Genomic DNA, 22,500 nt, shown 5'->3' on the forward strand with positions numbered 1-22,500 from the left:
GCGCCTGCCCGTAGCCTACAATCAAAACTCGAAATGAACCTTAGTTCTCACTGCTACATAACGCGCACGTTTTTCGTTTTGTTTTGCGGTTTGACATTTTGTCAAGAGCGAGAATGAATGCAGAGGCTGAAATGGAGCATGCTTTCTGCTTATGTAGGCGGTAATTTTACAATATAGCCTAACATTAATGTGGGAAGAAATAATGCTGCCTAATATCCTGCCTATCGACCTCAACGTTCGTCCGACTTCGGGCACCTCCCTACAAGCGATTCCAGGCTGGTTTATAGGCAGGCGGAGCATCTCGTGCGCTCTCTCTCTCTCTCGCGCTCTCTCTCTCTCCGCTCCAACGTCAAAACTCCACTCGCAATACATCGCGCATGCATGAGTAAAACAAATCTTGACACGTGTATAAAAGACTTCTTGGTCTGTTGTTCATTTGTCCTTCACCTTCCGATGTTTGCCCAAGTTTTTCGTCTCACGGAGGTTGCAGGCAATGGATAACAACAACGTGCTGGTTGGAAGGAGCATTTTATATGAGAAAGGGGTGAATGGAACTGTTACTCGAACGTGTGCGCCCTTTTTCTACTGGTCTTTTTAAGCGCATATGCAAACTCTTGCCTGTATGTTGCCTGTTGTGTTCTACACTGAGGGGTAACAACTTTAAAAGGGCACATCGCGATTCTGTGAGGAAGCTTCGCGATAGGGGTTCGTGGGTCTGCGTACCGCGATCCCTCGGTTCGATGCAATATCGTTACAGCCTTAGCACTAGATCACAACTTCAATACATGTACACACATGTAAAATGTCCAAAGTGAGAATGTGCACTAGATTACAACTTCAATATAAAGACACATAATAAAGTGAACCATGATATCAGTGTTTTAAAAGAACAGTTCCCTGAAGGAAAGATAATTATGTTAAGGGCATGTCTACTCACACTAGAAATAGCCAAGGGCAGAGTTTAAATAGAGAGGAGGCATTGGTTAAAAACTAGTTTCTTGTGGACAACCTTAAATTTAGACAAGGACAGAGGCATAAATTGTCTCTGCATCCTCCTCCTACACCTCCCCCGGTATTTTAGCTCAAGGGTCACACTCACAGACAACAAACCCCAAAGGAATGTAAACAGCAAAACAGGTAGAGCCGAAGCTGTCTATGAACACACACACACACACACACGCACACGCGCGCACACACACACACACACACACACACACACACACACACACACACACACACACACACACACACACACACACACACACACACACACAAACTCACTTGTCACTTGTCAACTTGTCAATGTGTTCATTGTCAAACGCCCTCACTGAAAGTTCACAACAATCTCAGTGGTGTTGTCTCTTCACCCGTATAGACCAATATCAGACCCATATAGTCAGAAGCAGACTTTCCATGATTAGGCAAACCTAGGCAATTGCCTGGGGCCCCAACCAAATCTGCCTTCCATTGCGGCCCCACTGTCACATCAGTCACGGAGAACACACAAAAAAGTAGGCTTGATCTTAATGTGTCACTTATGTAAAGTAATCGAAGATATATGTGAGACAAAACACTAAAATAGCACCAAAAACACAGCATTTTATGTCTATATAATGACCTTTGAGGGCCCCATGTATACATTTTGCCTAGTGCCTAAAATGTGTAGATCCGCCCCTGCATATCCCGAATTCACGCTTCAGTTATCTATCCAAACACTCAACATTCCAAGGTGGGATCTCATCACTAAATTGTCAGTTTGACGGCCAGACAGATATCTAGTAATCTTCTGCACAAGGTCTTGGGGAAATACTCCAGTTAGTCATTAACAGACACCAGGGAGGAAAAGGAAGTAATGTGTGCTGGAAATTGCTGTAAAACAGTAGGCCTATGGCAAAATAATGTATTTTAATCGTGATTCACATCAACTTAACTTTAAAAGTTTATATCTAGTGTGAACAGTAAAGTCTACTGTGTATTCAAAAGAAAGGCACACATGCATGCGTACTGTAATCTATTACTGTAGTTGATATTTAAACGTGTTGATGCCATCAGCTGTGGCCGAGGGACTCACCTTGTGTTGGTAGGCTACACCTGTTGTATTTCTCCCGGATGCTGCTGGCCAAAGAAGACACTTACATTGTTTGACCCAGTCCCCCTTTGATAAGTAAGGAATTAACTGCTTCGAATCCGATTTATTCCAGTATTAAACGTCCTTTCGGCAAAAGACCTGAAGCAACTATCCGAAACAGTTTCTTCAGGTGAGGTTAGTTGTCTCGTGTGTCACTTGATCTGGTGGCTCGCGGGAACCAGTTCAGACTCTCGTGTGCGAAGCCTATGCGTCTTAACCACTCCCAATGTACTTACTTTCTCAAGTATCCGACCTGCCCGCGTCTGTATCCTGTTGCCCAAGTTTCATTACGTTGTCTGCGTTAGCTCCTGTGTCCTCCTCCTCCTGGCTGCGTGCGCTCGTGTGTGATTATTGTGTGCATGTGGAACGCACGCGCCAAAGTGTTGGCGTCAGTGCCGTTTCTGTTACATGATGACCTGCACTTTCTTGTTGTGTTTGACAGCACAATACAAGGCTGAAGCATTAATCACACGCTTGCCTGCTCGACGAGTTAATATTTAAATCATGAGATCATACTTACATTTATCAAAGTTCCCGTTTTTGTGCCTGACTGCGTCTGTTGTGGGTCGCGCTATGGCAACGGCGACAGATGTGGTCCGATGACTGAGCGCCTTGGGCGACCGAGAAACGTCCGAGGCGGGTCGTCCACTGGGTCTCTCTCTCTCTCTCTCTCTCTCTCTCTCTCTCTCTCTCTCTCTCTCTCTCTCTCTCTCTCTCTCTCTCTCTCTCTCTCTCTCTCTCTCTCTCTCTCTCTCTCTCTCTCTCGCATGGGCAGCGTAAGGAATTCGGAGAGTGAGAGAGCTTTATTATTTCCCGTGCCTCCCTCTTCCCTCCAAAGAATGCTGACTCCTTGGATACTTGGATGCCCTCGCTCGCCATGCCATTCCAAATGCCACCATGTCACACCTCTGCCTGCCTGTGTCCCTGAATCCTCCCTCTGAGGATCTTCTGACAATGAGTTCTGACAACAGTTGAACACAGGGCACTGGTAAACATTGATTGAGCATATCAAATCCAGATAAAAAGTGCAATGATGGAACAATATTGATTGAGATAACACAATAATATAATACTAGTATATATTATTCCATATTACCACACAGTGTATGATTTCAGTCATTCTGTTCCACGGATGCTTTAGAAATGTAACAGTCTGATCTTGACATTTATGATTAATCTGGAATGTATCTTGCAAAATTTGGCCACGTACAGTAGCAGGCCTATTTGACCATACACTATGCATGTGCAGGCCCGGATTAACCCACAGTATATGGCTGCAGCCTAGGGCCCCCCACGTGCCAGGGGACCCCTGACTGGCCAAAAGTGGAAAAATTGCAGAATTGTGACAGAAAGGTGCATGTGATAGAACCTTTTTTGGTTCAATAGGCTATAGAACCATTTTTTCTAAGAGTGTGGCATATTGATAAAAATCACCTGTTGTGTTGAGTACAGTTGGTAGACATGCTATCCTTAATTGCTAGCTCATAATTGTGACATTGTCATTGTTGCAGATGTGACGGAGGTTGCACCTGTTCACCCCCTTCGGGGATCGAACGTGCGACCTCGTCAATTACAACGGTTCGGCGAACGTGCGACCTCGTCAATTACAACGGTTCGGCAATGGGAGACACAGTACGATACCGCTGGGCCAAGAGACTAGTCTCTCGGCCCAACGGCACGAGACTGTATGAAGCTATCGGAGGGAGGTTTACCAACGTTCCACGCCAACTCTGTGCTAGTTAGCCTCCGTTACACAGAATTTGCCTTCCTGTAGGGCCCGCAGCAACCTGTAGCCTAGGGGCCCCAGGCCATCTTAATCCGGCCCTGTGCACATAAATCTTGTAAGGGAAAAAAGGTTTGTATCATAAGGCAATCAGCACAAGTGACAAAGATATTCATGCTGGGAAAAAGACACATTTATTCAGTCATTCCATTAAGTCTTTGACTAAGGTACACAGCAACATCACTCTAAAAAAATTGCAATACATTTAAAAACCTATTTCTAAAAGTTACAATAAAGTTTAAAAAACACAAAGATGTTTTCAGAGAGGGGGTAAAAAAACAGCTTAATTAGGACATCCATCAGCTTCCTTGTTTAAAAAAAATGTATAAAAACACATGCAATGAAAAAGTCTCTCTTTGCTCTCAGTTTTGGCTTGATGCTGCCACTATACTACCACGAGAGGCAGTGAGTAGGGCTGTAATGATATTGTAACAATAATGTATCGAACCGAGAAATCGTGATACACAGAGTCACAATCACAATACTGTATCGTGATGCAAGAAGGCAGTATCATGATACAGTTGAAGGTAAAGAAATAATTAAAGAAAACAAAAAGGATTTTAAGTGTGCGGACCTCTCACTTTGAAACTTGTATCATGATACACCCTTTCAAAGTTCTGTTATCCTTCAGTTCAGAAAACAACCACACGATATGATGTGATGGTGCTTCCAAGCTTCACATTAATATCCTTATTATTTTTAAGCTTGTTTTGCATTATCAGTAACCTCTTGTAACCTACGTTGTTATAAACGATCATCAAAAAGATGCATTTAAAACATTGTGGTGTGTATCGGACTGTTGGTCAAAAATTGCAATACGAACCGAATCGTGAGTTGACTGTATCGTTACAGCCCACACAGTAAATTTGCCAGTGTTAATTTTGCAGTGTTAAGGCTTATTAACACTATTGGAGTAATTCCAACACCAAATGGAGTGAGATGCTCTCCAGTGTCAGTGACAAATGAAGTTGTTGAATTGTGTGGAGTTAGAAGTACTCCAGAGAGCCCCCGCCTCCTTGAGGTGATGGAGTTTGTCTGCGCCATTGTATGCTCCCCGAAACTGCTTTACTCTTTATAGTGTTAGCTTAACACTACAAATCTAACACCAGTGTTTAACACTGATCTGGAGCAGGACCAAATAGACACTAGAACAGTGTTGATTGTAACTCTTTAAGTGTTATTTTAACACTGTAAAATTTACTGTGCAAGTAGAGAGAGCATGAGAAACATTGAAAACCATGTAAACAGTTTCCTCTTTTAACCCCACTCTGTTGCCAAGACAACACTTACATATTTTGGCTTTCCCTACTCCATATCAATCAAAAGCAATAACTTCAAGTGGCCCCTTAAATAAACAGTTTGCACTGTGTATCTGTCTGAGGGCGTTTGAGTTTGTGTGTGTGTGTGTGTGTGTGTGTGTGTGTGTGTGTGTGTGTGTGTGTGTGTGTGTGTGTGTGTGTGTGTGTGTGTGTGTGTGTGTGTGTGTGTGTGTGTGTGTGTGTGTGTCTGTGTCTCTCTCTCTCTGTGTGTGTGTGTGTGTGTGTGTGTGTGTGTGTGTGTGTGTGTGTGTGTGTGTGTGTGTGTGTGTGTGTGTGTGTGTGTGTGTGTGTGTGTGTGTCAAGATGACGCTGCAAAACTATCAAACAAAACAAAAAATACTGATGTGGCTTTTTTATGGAAGGACATTCTTTATCCCGATAGCTCAGATTTGGTTTCTAAAAATAAGGTGCAGAAACGATGAGAAGCACCACAATAAAAACCTTCTTATCTCGGCCCTGCCGTGGCCAACCGGTAGGGCACTCGCCTGCCATGCGGCTGACCCGTGTTCGATTCCCGGGCCGGGTCCTTTGCCGACCCCTCCCTATCTCTCTTCCAATTCGCTTCCTGTCCACCTCTCAAAAGTCGAAAAAAGTTGAAAAAGACAAAAAAAAACTTTTTAAAAAACCTTCTTATCTCGAGCCCCAACCCGACTCAGCCCAACATTTACACGGTTGCCATAACTTCAATCTCCAAGAGTGCTGCTCTCTTCACTAAAAGGCAAGAGTTACAAATGTCCAAATGGGCTCTGATCTGATACATGAATCAGACTGGGTGTGTGTTTGGGTGGCACTTGAGTTGAACTTGCAGCAAAATAAGCTCTTGCACAGTAGTAACTAGTTGTGAGACTGCAGTGAAGTCTCTTGCAGAGTAGTAACTAGTTGCCAGATTGCAGTAAAGTCTACGGAGATCTTGCAGAGTAGTAACTAGTTGCCAGATTGCAGTGAAGTCTACGGAGATCTTGCAGAGTAGTAACTAGTTGCCAGACTGCAGTGAAGTCTATGGAGATCTTGTGGAGTAGCGCCCTCTAGTGGTCATCTCTAGGAGCTGCTGCTGAGCCGGCGGCGGATCAGTGAGGCTGGCTTGGTCTCCGTGTCCTCCTGATCACTCTCACATCCCCTCTGGAAAGGACACATTACATTACATTACATTACATTACATCGGCAGGTAGATACACGCTGTGATTGGTTGACGTAAAAAAAGGCGTGGATACGTTTCATATAAATCAAAACACAAACCAGGCATACATTGTATCCCCTTAATGCACGCCGTACCTCCTGTGGCACGGTGTAATAGACATTGAATGTTAACTACTATAGTACTACACTACTCTGACAGTGCACGGGGCCTTAAGTAATACATTACGACTTGGTCATTGCCATTCAGGGTGTTATGGACAGACAGTTTTTACTTCCTAATGCCAGAACTGACAACCTGCTCAGTGGCCCCAAATGCATCTATCCTAAAGCAAGATTATCAGTGTTTTCCTTGCCATTATTGGATAGGACAGTTTGAGAGGAGAAGTGAAAGTAATGGGAAAGAGGGTGGAGGGAGGAGCGGGGAAATGGGGATGGAGCTACTGAGGTGCCCACCAAGGATGTTAATAAACACAAACAGTGACAACTACCAGAACACTAGTCAAAGTTAATGCTTTTCTTGGTTTAAATATGAGATTACTTATTCTTTACAACCTATAAACAAATTATCATTCAATAATAGTGTGATTTGAGAATGATGCCAAGACATCAGTAGAGGATTTTAAACAAAAGTAGCCCTCAGTAGCCCTCGGGTAGCTCTTGGTAGCCCTCAGACCTAGAAAGGTTGGGGACCCCTGATTTACATTGTAGCCTCATAAAATGCACCGTTCCACCAGTGCAACACTGTTGTAGTAGACCTTACTGCCATAGGACTACATTACTACAGCACTACATAAAGCCTTTAGTCATTTCAAAGTGGATCAAATAGCTCAAGGCATACAGTATTTATCGACACTGTTTCTAGAAACACGTCCCCTTACCAGCTCATCGTCTTTGGAACTGGACTTGCACAGTAGCTGTAGGCGGCAGAGTCTGTTGCAGGCCCACACCATGTTGTAGGACATCTGAGGAGAACGAGAAGGAGAAGGTCAAAGGTGAAAAAGAAATGATGCAATAGTTAAAATGGCAAGAAAATGCAATTATGCAAGACACACTATGCCGTGCTGGCTAGCAACAAGTAGTGATGGGCAAATGAAGCTTTGTTGAAGCTCTGAACCATTTAGCCACATTGCTTCAAAAATTGGGTTAGTACTTGAAGCTTCAGTAACAGGGCCCTCTCCTGGTGAAAAGTCATGTTTGCAATTAAACGGGCTCAATTCGACAAGATGAGATGTTGTGCCCTCATCATCTGCGACATTACCCCCAATATTGGACAGAGCTCATACTTTTGCACACTAACTTCCCGACATTTGACATTTTAGGCTACTGATGAGGCAGTCGAGGTAGACAACATTACAAAGCCTACGATGCCACATTTATTCATTTATTCATTTTTTATTAGGATAGTTTTTGGGCGATCAGAATAAAGCGTTGCTGAACATTAATATCTTCTTGTTGTTTTCATAACTTATGATGGCGTTGTCTACTTGTCTATCAAGTGGGACTTATAGGCCTAAAGACAGTCAATAAAATAGGCTATCTATTCTCTTCGCTGCAACCTGGCTGACGGCTCTGCAACAGGCCAAACACATTTGCACGCGCCTGCTGGTTCGTGTGGCAGCGCGAAACACTGCAGCTGCTTTCGGAAAACTGAACCAGTTTACTGTTTCATACGTAATATATCACGTGTTTTCTCCGTACTGAAGCAAACTTCGGAACAGTGGTTTAATGGTTTTCGCTGTTGATGGTTTGAAACACGTTCCGGCGCGCTTGTGCCAGACTGCTATCACTAGCAACAAGTCCCCAAACCTATGCAGTCAGATTGCCAGAAAGACTATACACTAGGGCAGGGGTGGGGAGTCTATGTCTCAAGGTCCGTTTGCGGCCCTTCATGCAGTCTTATCCAGCAACCGATATACTTTTAATGTTATGCACTTTCACATGAAATATGACATGTTTTGTAAAGAAATCTTGGAAATGACATGTGCAATACAATTAAGTTATATTTTCAGGGGACCAAGTGAAGGTGGGGTCTGTTGTAAAGGTGGCTAACTTATATATAGGCCTAAAGTGCAAGGGGAAATCCTGGTGTGTGTTCATAGAACAGCCCTTGGAGGTCTTAACTTTTTTTGAAGTGCCCCTCGAATGAAAACGTTCCCCATCCCTGCACTAGGAAAATATCAAACAAGTGTGTGAAGTAGAAAACTAGTCCTGTAGACGGTGGATCAACATTGGAATGGGGAAACACAATGAGTGCTTGGACAAGTGAAGTGTGGAATGTAATCCATGCAACCCGATGCCTGCCAACTGGGTGTGACTGACTGGATGTACAATAGTGGGGGGAGCAGCAAGCAGCACTAGTGCAGTTCCATGTGTGTCCAGAAGAGGTCAGACTTATCTCACTACTAGCTCATCTGAAAAGGGGGAACCCATTACCAGGGTTGCCAGATGAGACTGATGATTTCCAGCCCAAAAAATACTCAAAACCCGCCTGGAAGCACTAAATCTTGCCCAATTTGAACTAAATTCTATTGATTTCCATGGCCATAAATTTGCAGAAAAACCCGCCCAATGCCCGTTTTTGACATTTTTACCCTTAGACAGTCATCCCTATTGGGCAGGTAATTGTCCAATCTGGCAACACTATCTACTACTACTCTACTACGCACTCAAGAGGAAGAATAAGACCTGACCCACCCTCCACTACGCCAGAGAGAGAGTAGAGAGAGAGAGATTCCATTGGCCCATTATTTCCGGGTTCTACAATTGCAAGGTGGGGGGGGGTCTTTAGACAGACCTAAGGACTGTTCTGTTCAATGCTAGTTGAATTCTATTCAATTGCTAGGAGTATTATGACACGCCCCTTTAGGCAGACCGGAACCTGGTCATGTTAGGTACCCAAAGCAACATATTACATTGGCATATCTCTATATACTTAAAGAATCTCTGACTACGCTCTACTACACACTCGAGAGGAAGAATGAGACTTCACCCACCCTCCACTTCCTCCTGGCGTTAAACTTCTTGAAGTTCTTCATGTTGATGGAGGATCGGCTCCTATTGGCTGCCTGCTTACGCGTCAGAGGCTGAGACACACCCACACACACACACACACGCACACGCACGCACGCACGCACACGCACACACACACACACACACACACACAGGAGGAGAGGGGAGACAGAACAGAAGACATGTGTCAGAGAAAGTACAGTATGTCAATTCATGTATGTTTTTACTGCACAGTGTGTGTGTGTGTGTGTCTGTGTGTGTGTGTGTGTGTCTGTGTGTGTGTGGGGGGGGTGTGTGTGTGCAGGTGATTTTTGTCCTTATACTGCATGTATGTTTAGTTCAACTGCACATTGGAGACTGGTCAAACGCAATTTCAAAATTCTGTGCTAACCCTGTTACATAGATTTTTGAGAATGAGAATGAAGTAAGCTCGACTTGACTTGACACAACACTTGTCTCTCTCAGGCTCAGTCATCGCAATAAAGCACAACAGTAACGTCGGCATATGAGTTTCAACATGCACATGAAGAAGAGACAAGACACACATGCTGCTTCTCTCTCTCATAAACACACACTTGCTCTCTTACACACACATTCTCTCTCTCCCTCTCTCTCACTCACTCTATCTCTGTCACACACACACACATGCACACGTGCACTGCACACACAAACACACACATATGTGTTACATTTGTGTTATATACATTTTGTTTGATAGTTTTGCAGCGTCATATTGACACACACACACACACACGCACACACACGCACACACACACACGCACGCACGCACTCACGCACACACACACACGCACACACACACACACACACACACACACACACACACACACACACACACACACACACACACACACACACACATATCTACCTTGATCCAGGGGTGGAGTAGGCATTCGTCTGCTGTCATTCTTTCACTGTAGAAATATGCAACAGGCACACATTATTATTATTACATAGTAATTAACACATTATTACATATTAATTAACTCCATAAGATACAGGCATAGGAGTGCACACATTATTATTATTACATCGTAATTAACACATTATTACATATTAATTAACTCCATAAGATACAGGCATAGGAGTGCACACCTTACTATTATTACATAGTAATTAACACATTTTTACATAGTAATTAACTCCATAAGATGCAGGCATAGGAGTGCACACATTAGGCTATTACATAGTAAATAACTCCATAAGATGCAGGCATAGGAGTGCACACATTATGTGTCGGCCGTTTAGCAGACGAGTGCCCAACCGTTAATGTCATAGTAGGGCAGGAAGCTGTTTGATAGAACATTTGCAGTGTTTCCCATACATTGAGGAAACTATCGCGCACCGCCAGAGTTTAAATTTGGCCGCCATAGTTAAAAAATTGTTTTACTTATTTTTATTTATTTATTTTTTTTAAACGATTTCCGTTTTCTAAAAAACGATTTGAAAAACGATTTCCTTCGCATTTTCCACCTGGAGTAAATACATCCTATAGAGAAAACCATGAGTGCTTGAAAGACTTGGAAGAAGGGATCCGTTAATGCCATAGTAGTGCAGGAAGCTGTTTGATAGAACATTTGACTATGTAATGCCCACATTTTTTTCCAAGTCTTTCTGCCTTGTTTTTGTGGAGTTAGCAACTGGAATGTCAAAATTCGCCCTGTCCCACAATGGTGAAGAATCTTTTTTTTTTTTAAATCCTAGATCCGGATCGTGATTTGGATCATCACCAAAATGTAATCACTTTTTCCTTTTGTAATTTCCAACAACTCCACAAACTTTCATCAAAATCTGTTGAAATAATACTGAAATCAGAATTATTTCTGACTGAAATAATAACGGCCTTGGCGGAGGCAAAAATCTCTGCTGATGCAGTAGGCCTATAGCCTTGCGCGCCATCCTACGTACTTTTGCCAAGGCACTTGGCTCCGCACTATGTCTGGTACCTGTCTTCTGTGAAGCGATGTTGACCGGTAGGATTTGGGCCGGTGTTCTGACAAACGGTCCTACATTGTAATTTTATCCTAAGGTAGGATGTTCTGTCAGACATGTCTGTTAAACGGTCCTACATCGCCATAGATAGACCTCAGACATGTTTGTTCAACAACTTATAAGTTCAATCCTGATTTTTCAGAAAATGTCCTTCCTGCTTCCTGCAATCGCGTCAGATCAAACAAAGTCCAGACCATGAATACGAAATGGAAATGGTAGTATTATGGGACGGTCAGGACCAGGTTAGTAGGCCTACACATACATTGGGTCCTTGATGAGCAGCTTCTCGATGAAGTCCTTGGCCATGGCGCTGGTCTGGCTGAAGTACTGCTCCTCAAACTCGTAGTTCATGGCCACGATGTTGCGCAGCGTCTCCTCATCCGTGTCCCCCTGGAACGGCGACAAGCCGCTCAGCCTGCAGAGAAGAGTCAATCTTATGGTTTTAATTCAACACTCCTCAGAGAGTTGATTTAATGTCTGAAAGGGTGTATTTGGTTCCAGAGTACTCTTTATTAATACTGCAAAAAAAAAATGGTAACACTTTCTATGAAGTCCATATCTATAGCGCATTATGAGCGCATTTGTAACAAATGATAATGTACATTATAATTACTTACAGCCATAGATTGTATATTACTAGTATACATGAGTGTAGTCATAGTGCGTTGCAAGTAATTATAATGCGCATTATAATTTGTTATAAATGTGCTTATAATGCACTATAGATATGGGCTTTAAGTTAAGCGTTACCAATTTTTTTGGTGAATGGATGAAAATCAATATGTTTGTCATTGACAGGGTTTTTTTTGTATCAGATGCATAATTAATAATTGGTAATTGGTATACATGATGCTATACATACAATGAATATGTCAGTGCAGAGTAAAAAGTCCAGTCTTACTATACCTCTTAACCTGTTAACACACAATGTTATACATTTTTTGTTACCAGAATGGCAATGACCAAGTCATTGTGCATTACTAAAGGTTATGTCATAGTAGTGTAGTACTATGGCTGTTAACTTTTCACTTACTACGACAGCGTGCCACAGGAGGTACGGTGTGCATTATGGGGCTACAGAGTTGAAACACCTCATTTTCTTAATGTGTAGTACTGTGCATACTGTATTTCAATCACTACAGTAAAAGGATAGCAAAGACTGGTGCCTGAATACTCACAAAATGTACGTGATCACTCCAAGGCTCCTGAAAAGGAAACAAAAGCAAGCAAATGTTTGTAATGCAGAAACAGACTCGGCCTGGGGATAATTGTCATGCGCAATTACTCCTATTTTTACTTAGGCCTATCACACAAACGGCATGTTGCCCACTATGGGCGGCTTTACAACCAATTTGGCTGTTTAGGATGGCTGTCTACGGCTGCTAAAAGGGTGTGTTTAACTGTAGATTTATGGCCATAGAAAGAAATACAATTTAGTTAAAATTGGTCGGGATTTAGTGCCTCCAGACAGTTTTTGAGCATTTTTGGGCTGCAAATCATCAATCATATCTGGCAACCCTGGAAAAAATAATATTGACAGAGCAGTGATGTGCAGAGACATTTTTGGGGGCAGGTTTTGGCAGCAGGGTTTAGAGGCATGAGGAACTTCTGACTGCCCAACTCGGTTATAGAGCAGTGATTCTCAAAATGTGGTCCAGGGACCACTGGTGGTCCTCGACAGAGCTCAGGTGGTCGGCGAGGGGGATTACTACTTTCCCAAGACGAGCTAACAGTAGGCTTTTTTTGTAATGTAATTACAGCGATAAACATAGTTGAAATCTTATTTTAACCACGATAACACAGGCTTGTAATGTGAATAAAAAGTAAGCGATCTGCGTTGAAATTGTAATTTTCAAATGAGCACCCCTCAACTATCAATTCAGTTGACAGGTAGTCCCTAAACGTTTTTTTGGGGGAGACAAAATGGTCCTTGGTCTGAAAAAGTTTGAGAAACACTGTAATAGAGGCTGTATCATATCATGGCAATATTGTCACATGCTTTTGATCATGAAGCAACGGGCAACTTCAGTCAGCGAACCTTCTCACCTATTCCACTTTCTCTAATATCGAGTAATTGCTGAAAGGACTTCCTGTTCTTAGACTTCCGGTTATAGAGCTTTGGGTCACAGATCGTTTGAAAAAGGACGTGACACTCTGTGACACTCTGTGTCATGTCTGTGTCATATCTGGTTACTTTGCTGTAAATCCTGCCAAGGATCCCCAAAGACATTTCATAACAGACATGACACAGACAGAGATGACACAGACATGACACTCAGAAATGACAAGAAAAGACGCTACCTTTGGGAATCCTTGACAAGACTTACGGACAAAAGTACTAAGTAACCACCACTGAAGTTGAAGTTTGACCAAATTTCTAAGTGATTCCTTGCCTTGATTCCAATGAGCACCTGCTTCAGTAAATAAGGGAAGCAAGCAGCACTCCTGGTTTCAAAATGACGTGTTTGGTGCTTTAGTTTCTAACTAAGTGGTATAACGCGCTCCACTCAACCAAAGTAAAAAAGCAACTGGGTGCACATTCCTTTTTTGAATTATACAAAATAAAGAGAACAGGACAGCACTTCACGTTGTGTACTTTTATTGCCCGTCAGATGTTTCGGTCTTAACCTTCTTCAGTGTCCAAGGTCTAAACCAGTGATTCTCAAAGTGTGGTCCGGGCACCACTGGTGGTCCGCGACAGAGCTCAGATGGTCCGCAAGGGGATTTCTGCTTTTCCAATACAAGCTAGCAATAGGCTATATTTGTAAAATTATGACAAGGCTAAACATTGCTGAGGTCCTATTTTCACCACAATAGGACTTGTAATGTGAATAAAAAAGTAAGTGATCTGTACTTAATTAGCAGTGTCAAATTTGCATCCGCCAACTGTCAATTCAGTTGACAGGTGGTCCCTGAACATTTTTTGGGGGACAAAGTGGTCCTCAGTCTGAAACAGTTTGAGAAACACTGGTCTAAACCAGGGTCGTGTTCTCTTCATTTTGTGCAAATGACGTATTTAGTGCTTTAGTTTCTGGCTCTGAAACAGTCTGGTGTCCTGTCACTGTGCTGTGGCCTTCGAGCCAGAAAGCCGGAGAGCAAGGCTGAGGTAACATGAGAAGTGGTCACAGGGAACAGATGAGGTGTGTGTGTGTGTGTGTGTGTGTGTGTGTGTGTGTGTGTGTGTGTGTGTGTGTGTGTGTGCGTGCGTGTGTGTGTGTGTGTGTGTGTGTGTGTGTGTGTGCACGTGCGTGCGCTTGTGTGTGTGTGTGTGTGTGTGTGTGTGTGTGTGTGTGTGTGTGTGTGTGTGTTTGTTTGCATTGTGTGTGTGTGTGTGTGTATGTGCGTGTGTGTGTGTACGCGATGTGGTGCGGTGAAAAGGAGTGGCGACAATGAGATGAGACAATTGAGTGGGAGGCGGAGGGGGTTTTGCATTGCATTGTGTGTGTGTGTGTGTGTGTGTGTGTGTGTGTGTGTGTGTGTGTGTGTGTGTGTGTGTGTGTGTGTGTGTGTGTGTGGTGTGTGTGTGTGCGCGAGTGTGTGTGTGTGTGTGTGTGTGTGTGTGTGTGTGTGTGTGTGTGTGTGTGTGTGTGTGTGTGTGTGTGTGTGTGTGTGTGTGTGTGTGTGCTGTCTCTGAAGCTTACCACATATCCGCAGCTGAGCTCAGAGTCTCAAAGTTTATCACTTCAGGGGCTAGAAGAGGAAGTGAAGACACACACACACACACACACACACACACACACACACACACACACACACACACACACACACACACACACACACACACACACACACACACACACACACACACACACAGACACAGACACACACACACATAGACACATCTTTACATGCATCCTAGAACAAAGGTCAACAATTAGGTGAAATAAGTAACATGTCATTCAAGGAGAGAGTCATCTTAGAGTCATCTCTCTGAAAAGCGGGGGTGTTGTGGACATTATAGACCTTTAGGAGAGTCCACAAATTGAACTTATTGATATTACTCAACAGGGCTTTGTAATGCAGATGGATAGGACAAGCAGTGTTTCCCCCAGAAGTTTTGTTAGTCAAGGTGGTGGGGTGTTAAAGTGATACTGTCCCATTTTTGGAAATAAACTTATTTTACACCTCTCCTTGAGTTAAATGATTGAGTTATACCTTTCTCCTATACTTCCTGCCGTTCTCTGAGTATGGCAGTGCAAATTTTACCTCCAAGCTAGCAATTAACATTGAGCCCTGTGAGACCAGTTGGCGGCTAACTGGTCTCATAGGTGCTAATACAGTGCTGGGGGAAACCCTGACAAGTTAGCAAAATTACATTTAAAAAAATACAATTACGTGACATTAAATTCTATGAGATGCAGGAAAGATTCCATGTGAGGAAGGAAAATGTGATCAAAGATGAATAAAACCAACCCGCAACACACACACACACACACACACACACACACACACACACACACACACACACACACACACACACACACACACACACACACACACACACACACACACACACACACACACACACACACACACACACACACACACACACACACACACACACACACACACACAATTGAGGTACACAATATTCCCATTAGTAAATTGTATATATCCTAGTGGGGGACTGACTCACAGGCCTAGGACTATGGTTGTGGGGGGTGCAGAGGAAAAGTAGTGCGGCACGACCCATGTTAAGGGGGCCTTGGCTGGAATCTACCGGTGTATGGGGGGCCTTGGCATGGTTAAGTTTGGGAACCCCTGCTTTAGTGCAATTGCATGTTCTACACTGTCCACTGCCTGTAAGGCACAGCTGTCATCGCTGTACAGAGAGGGCCATCAATCTCTATGGTGCATATTTCAGAATGTTTACATAGAATGCAGCTGTACAGCAAGGTCATCCTGAGGTCAACTGAGTCTGCAGCCAATCAGAGTGTTCGAGTCTGCACACCGCACCACAGGAGTGCAGTTCTGTGTTCTGCTGTGTTCTTTGAGGGGATTTTTTCATATCAGTTTCAGGGATTGTTTTGCGATGATGCGTCGGTTCTCTTATCGTGTTTAGACAGAGCGCCGCTACAGGCGCGTCCATGGTAACTTCTCTCAAGCCACACTCCCCCAACGCCCACACACATCCTGCACTGAGCTAGACCACACACGCGCGCATGCACACACACACACGCACTCAAACACACACAGGCAGTCACACACTGAATCGTTGACAACCTGTGCTACAAACCAGCCATCATGCAGCTTGCTGTACACATTGGCATTCTCTTAAATGCCAGGAGTCATCTTAGCAGTTATCTAAGAAGTCATCTAGGGAGTCATATAAGGAGTTATCTGAGGAGTTATCTAAGAGTATAATAGGTACACCAACAGCAATGCCTGCTGGACAAGACAAACACAAGGGGTTTTGTTTCCGTTCCTGAAGAGAAAGTCACACATGCCGAAGACACCTAACAACAAAATTCAGGGCTACTGCATGTGATATGGGACGAGATGATTCGATACGATATGTCACAAAATGATATGTCACGATATGATATGTTACGATAAGATATGATAAGTTATGTTACAAAATGATCAGTCACGATACGATATGTTACGATAAGACATAATACGATATGTCACAAAATGATATGTCACGATATGATATGTTACGATAAGATATTATACGTTATGTTACAAAATGATATGTCACGATATGATATGTTACGATAAGATATGATACTTTTTTATTCAGTGTCTTACAAGACAGACATGTTTCAAGAAGGAGGCCGCACCTTGCATAGTAGTGTTTTTATCTAATTTGGGCCAGCACCCTATTATAATTTGGTCCAGCACCCTCAGAGACTGAAATAATTAAGAGTGACGCCTGCTCCAAGAAGAAAATTTACAAGACAGACATAAAATGTCTTTCACATCAGGATACTGAAAAGGAAATGGCCCAAGAAGCCACTCAAAGCCGTTTGACAGCGTGGATACCTAACAAGAGGGTCTGACAACTTTTTAAAGTCTATTTACTACACAAAGCTATGCAGAATGAGACAAACAGCGAAGGGAGACGGAGACAGATAATGGCAGAAAAAGATGTGCTCTCTGCTGAGATAAAACGTGCAATTAAAGTGTGAGAGAGACAGTGTGACAAATTCCACCACTGACACTTACAAAAACAAAACAACACACAGAAATATGCAGAGTGATCGAATGGGAGATGTAAGAAAAACACAGAAAGAGAGGAGAGGGGAGGAGTAAAAAAGACAGGAGGGGGTAGAAAGTAGAACGAGAGGGAAGGAGAAAAAGAAGGAGAGGCAGAAGAGGGTGGGAATCTTGTTTTTATTACTTATACTGTATATTGTGGTGAAAGAGAGAGAGAGTGAGAGAAAGAGGAGAGAGAGAAAGCAAAAGTGTGTAAAGTAGAGAGAGAGAGAGAGAGAGAGAGAGAGAGAGAGAGAGAGAGAGAGAGAGAGAGAGAGAGAGAGAGAGAGAGCAAAAGTGTGTGAAAAAGAGAGAGAAAGAGAGCGAGACAGAGCAAAAGTGAAACAATTTTAGAAAGAGAGGAAGAGAGACAGAGAGAGAGAGAGAGGACAAACGTGTGTGAAAGAGAGAGAGAGAGAGAGAGAGAGAGAGAGAGAGAGAGAGAGAGAGAGAGAGAGAGATGCCTACCTATCTATATACTTCTGCGTGAGGAGAGAGAGAGAGAGAGAGAGAGAGAGAGAGAGAGAGAGAGAGAGAGAGAGAGAGAGAGAGAGAGAGAGAGAGAGAGAGAGAGAGATGCCTACCTATCTATATACTGCAGGGTGAAGAGAGAGAGAGAGAGAGAGAGAGAGAGAGAGAGAGAGAGAGACAGAGATGCATTTCCTACCTAGGTATATACTGCGGTGTGAGTAGAGAGAGAGACAGAGAGAGAGAGAGAGAGAGAGAGAGAGAGAGAGAGAGAGAGATGAGATGGAGGAGAGAGAGTGAGGTGCCTACCTATATACTGCGGTGTGAGGAGAGAGATGCATTGTCTACCTATATACTGCTGGAGAGAGAGAGATGCATTGCCTACCTATATACTGCGGCATGAGGAGAGAGAGAGAGATGCATGTCTACCTATATACTGCGGCGTGCCACACTGGAGAGAGATGCATTGCCTACCTATATACAGCGGTGTGAGGAGAGAGAGAGAGGACATATATATACCTATATACAGCGGTGTGAGGAGAGAGAGTGAGGTGCCTACCTATATACTGCGGTGTGCCACACAGGCTCTTGTACTCCTCCCCCTGGGTGAAGCGGTGGGCAAGGCCGAAGTCGATGATCTTGATGTGGGGATGCTCCTGCTCCTTATCCAACAGCATGATGTTCTCCGGCTGATATGCAGTAATAATGTTTTAATAACAATCATTATTATAATAATGTTTTTTATATAACATTAACATTAATAATTATGATAATACCACTGCTAATGGCTCCTTATGCAACAACATGATGTTCTCTGGCTGATATAATAATGTTTTTTTATATAAAATTAACATTAATAATTATAATGTTGTTTTCTGGCTGCACACATACAACAACACGGGTTGTCATACGTCAGAGTAAACCTATGTAGATCCACAAATGCTTCTTTTCCACTGCCAGTTTTCTGCTCGACACAGCACGACTCGGACGTCACATTTTGCTTTTTGATTGGGCACAACACAGCTCAATTATAGAGCAAAAAGTTATTATTATAATATTATCACTGCTAATGGCTCCTTATCCAGCAGCATAATGTTGCACACACAACACCAACACGAGTTGTCAATACGTCAGAGTAAACCTATGTAAATCCACAAATGCCTCTTTTCCACTGCCAGTTTTTGTGGTAGGCCTACAGCTCGACACAGCGCGACTCGGACGCCACTTTTTGCTTTTCGAACAGACAAGATACAGCTCAATGGTAAAGCAAAAAGTCAGGCCTGAGGAAGATCCCTCTGTTGGATCGAAACGTTGCCATATGTTGAAATTAAATAAAGTATTTTTGGAGTTAATACACAGTGTGCAGACCGCTTCATCACACTACCTACTACCTCTTGTCTGGCACTTGGACTACTACTTGTGGATGTGCGCACCCCACTTCGACTTTAAACACTCGAGCTGTAGGCCCACCAGAAAACCGGCAGTGGAAAAGAGGCAATAGAGGCCCACAGTAGGGTTTACAGTAGGGCACTGGGCTGCTACGTCAACGACCCGGGTTCGATTCCGCCCCTGGTCCTTTGCCGTCCCTCCCCCGTCTCTTTCGGTCAACTAGATAGTTGTGATATTGTGCTATATAAATACATTTCTGATTAATTGATTTTGACTTTTTTGTTTGGCCCTGTTGGAGACCCCAGACTTCTTCTGGGGACGTGGTATGTCAACATTTTATAATTGAAAAACATCTTAACAAACCATCACCCCAAAAATATCATCCCAAAAAATATCATCATGCTGTTTTGTGAAGTTTGTGCTGATGTTACATACAGGGTGTCTGCAGGTTTTAACAAGTGAAATTTTAGACTTTTTTAGACCTTTTTTAGACCATCATGGGCAAAGTATTAAAAAATGTAATAAAGCCATATTGTGGTCAATTGACAGGCGCGCGCACACGCACACACACATACACACACACACGTCACACACAGAAGCCGACAGGGAGGGGGGGGCAAAGGGGACAGTTGACACGGGCCCTGAGAAAGAGGGCCCCCAGAATTGGGACCCAATTGTATTGTATTTATTGAGAGGGGGGCCTTTCAGATGATTTAGTCCCGGGCCCGGTAAAAGCCGTCAGTGGCCCTGCACACACACACACACACACACACACACACACACACACACACACACACACACACAGAAGCCGACAGGGGGGGCAAAGGGGACAGTTGACACGGGCCCTGAGAAAGAGGGCCCCCAGAATTGGGACCCAATTGTATTGCATTTATTGAGAGGGGGGCCTTTCAGATAATTTAGTCCCGGGCCCGGTAAAAGCTGTCAGTGGCCCTGCACACACTATACACACACACGCACACACACACACACACACACACACACACACACACACACACACACACACCTGTGCATCTGAATGAATGCAATAGTGAATATTATAAGCATAAAGAGATCTGATCATAAATGACCAGTGAGAAGGTACAATGTTCGCTTTCACAATTTCAAGTGATCAAAGCCAGCAATTGTGAATAGCCTGTCTTTACATTGCACTGACTGAGGATTTTAAATGTGAATAAGAATGCCATATATGCAAGCAAGAGGACCTAACCAAGATAGAAGAACAGAACATGAGCTGACACCACTGCTGCCATAAAATGCTGCCATAAAATGACGTTTATTTGTTTCATCTATTGGAGGTGTCAAAGAGAACGTCTTATGGCAGTTACTACTAATAACAAAATAGTTCGAAATTTTGACCAACTCAGCCCTTGCCACTCAATCTTATTCATTTTAGGGGGGTTGTACCAGAGGTGTCACACAAGCTAGAGTGTAACCTGCATGGCAGCTCAAGAGAGCGTGACGCGAGAAAGATTCTGCCACGGCATGAGAGTCGGTGTAATGCGCAGCTGGCTACGGTATTCAAAATCTAGCGCTCGTTTGATCTAGACGTAGCGTAGGCTTAACATATTTTAAGCAGCATAACGTGAAGCTAAATGGTGATCAATTCAGAAGCAGCAGGCAAAGAAAACGCAAAACGGGGTTATAACAACTAAATCATCCATCGACATAGCATATAGGCCTATCTTATCCATTGCACAATATCGTTTCATGTGCTTTGACTCCTGAGGTCTTTCAAAACATTGACGGACCTAGAGCTAATGAGAAGTGCATGTGACAGCACACACGAAACATTTGTGCGTGGACATGACCGTAACAGCTCAAATGCCCACCAGTTTGCAAATTGCTACCACAGAACCAGTACAAAATACCAAGGCATCAAACAGAATAGGCCTACAACAAAGGCACTTCCATGGGAATTCGACTGTTAACTCGCTCATAATTTCAGATTAGCCACACACACACACCGTCGCTACTCTCTTTCGCTCGCACAGACACAATCAAGCTTCGCCAACTTTGAGGCTAACGACTACGCTAGACTGCTAAGCCACGGCCAACACCTGACTATTCCATCACCACCGCAATACCTAAAAATCACTTCTTACCTGCAACGATTCACACTGGTGCTGGCATATTCCCTTGGCTTGCACTGTCACATTTGTCTTCTGTTTTAAATCGACACCTTTCCTTCCAAATAGAAATCCGTTCTTTTTCAATGAGGTGGTGACTGACTTCCCTCATTAGTTAACTTCTTCCAGGTCTTTAAGACAGTCAAGTAGCCTAGTTATCTAATGTATGGCCACCGCAACGCCAATATAGTTTTACAACGTCGTCTAGATATAAACAATGTCTAGATATAACACCACTAACGTGGGCTAGTAGTCAGAATAGAGAATCTTTGGTCAGACTGCGCGGTGGAAGGGGAGGAGGAGCTACAGTACATTTCCGTATCACATCTGTAGTTTTATTATTGTACTTTGCAAACAGCAACATGTCATACACAGACAATTACTGCCACAATACCAGAAAAAAACAGCGGTGTGGAAAAGGACGTAAAAACAAAGCGAAACAGAACAAATAAACATTAATCCTTTGTCGATATTTTGCATTGAAACGTAGGTCTTAAATTACTCAAACTCAATTTTAGACTAAAGTTCAAAAAATCCCTATATTTTAGACTTTTTTAGGCCTAAAATGGATAATGTGTAATTTTAGACTTTTTTAGACTTTTTTAGACTCCGCGGACACCCTGTACATAACTTTTGAGATGACATTTGGGAGTATGGTAAGATGTTTTGAAGAACATTGGTAAACAAAGATATGAAATAAATCTCGTCTTCCTGACATCCTTCTTGGCAACGCTTTAAAATCCCTCCCGCATCTTAACAAAAACCATGTGGGATGAAGCAATGGGGGCTAGCATAAGACAGCGACACCAGAGTCTGTCTTCATGCGTTCCTTCTGGCTACACTGTTCTACTAGTCACTCTGGGAAGTAACTTGTGTTGGAAGGAAAATGGCAGGGTGGTTTTTGTACTTCTA

The 22,500-nt window shown here is 43.2% G+C and overlaps 2 protein-coding genes and 1 long non-coding RNA gene across 3 annotated transcripts in view; 1 reads left to right on the forward strand and 2 right to left on the reverse strand.

The window, feature by feature from the left end:
* Positions 1 to 2,408, reverse strand: part of LOC134448875 (rho guanine nucleotide exchange factor 2-like) — a 138,940-nt gene extending 136,532 nt beyond the window's left edge. The window contains exon 1 of the mRNA XM_063198550.1: positions 2,072 to 2,408. The gene's annotated coding sequence lies outside the window, so the exon portion shown is untranslated. The remainder of the gene's footprint in view (positions 1 to 2,071) is intronic.
* LOC134448888 (uncharacterized) overlaps positions 1 to 22,500 on the forward strand; it is a 405,753-nt gene that overhangs the window by 198,443 nt on the left and 184,810 nt on the right. The gene's annotated exons all lie outside the window — the stretch shown is intronic.
* LOC134448876 (death-associated protein kinase 2-like) overlaps positions 4,035 to 22,500 on the reverse strand; it is a 41,218-nt gene continuing 22,752 nt past the window's right edge. Inside the window, exons 4-11 of the mRNA XM_063198551.1 lie at positions 18,612 to 18,741; positions 15,028 to 15,076; positions 12,565 to 12,591; positions 11,649 to 11,801; positions 10,263 to 10,308; positions 9,361 to 9,450; positions 7,246 to 7,329; positions 4,035 to 6,349 (exon numbers count right to left, since the gene is read on the reverse strand). Coding sequence (XP_063054621.1) covers positions 6,269 to 6,349; positions 7,246 to 7,329; positions 9,361 to 9,450; positions 10,263 to 10,308; positions 11,649 to 11,801; positions 12,565 to 12,591; positions 15,028 to 15,076; positions 18,612 to 18,741 — 660 coding nt within the window. The 3' untranslated portion in view covers positions 4,035 to 6,268. The remainder of the gene's footprint in view (positions 6,350 to 7,245; positions 7,330 to 9,360; positions 9,451 to 10,262; positions 10,309 to 11,648; positions 11,802 to 12,564; positions 12,592 to 15,027; positions 15,077 to 18,611; positions 18,742 to 22,500) is intronic.

Source organism: Engraulis encrasicolus, chromosome 5 (assembly GCF_034702125.1).
Source record: "Engraulis encrasicolus isolate BLACKSEA-1 chromosome 5, IST_EnEncr_1.0, whole genome shotgun sequence".
NCBI classification, from domain to species: domain Eukaryota; kingdom Metazoa; phylum Chordata; class Actinopteri; order Clupeiformes; family Engraulidae; genus Engraulis; species Engraulis encrasicolus.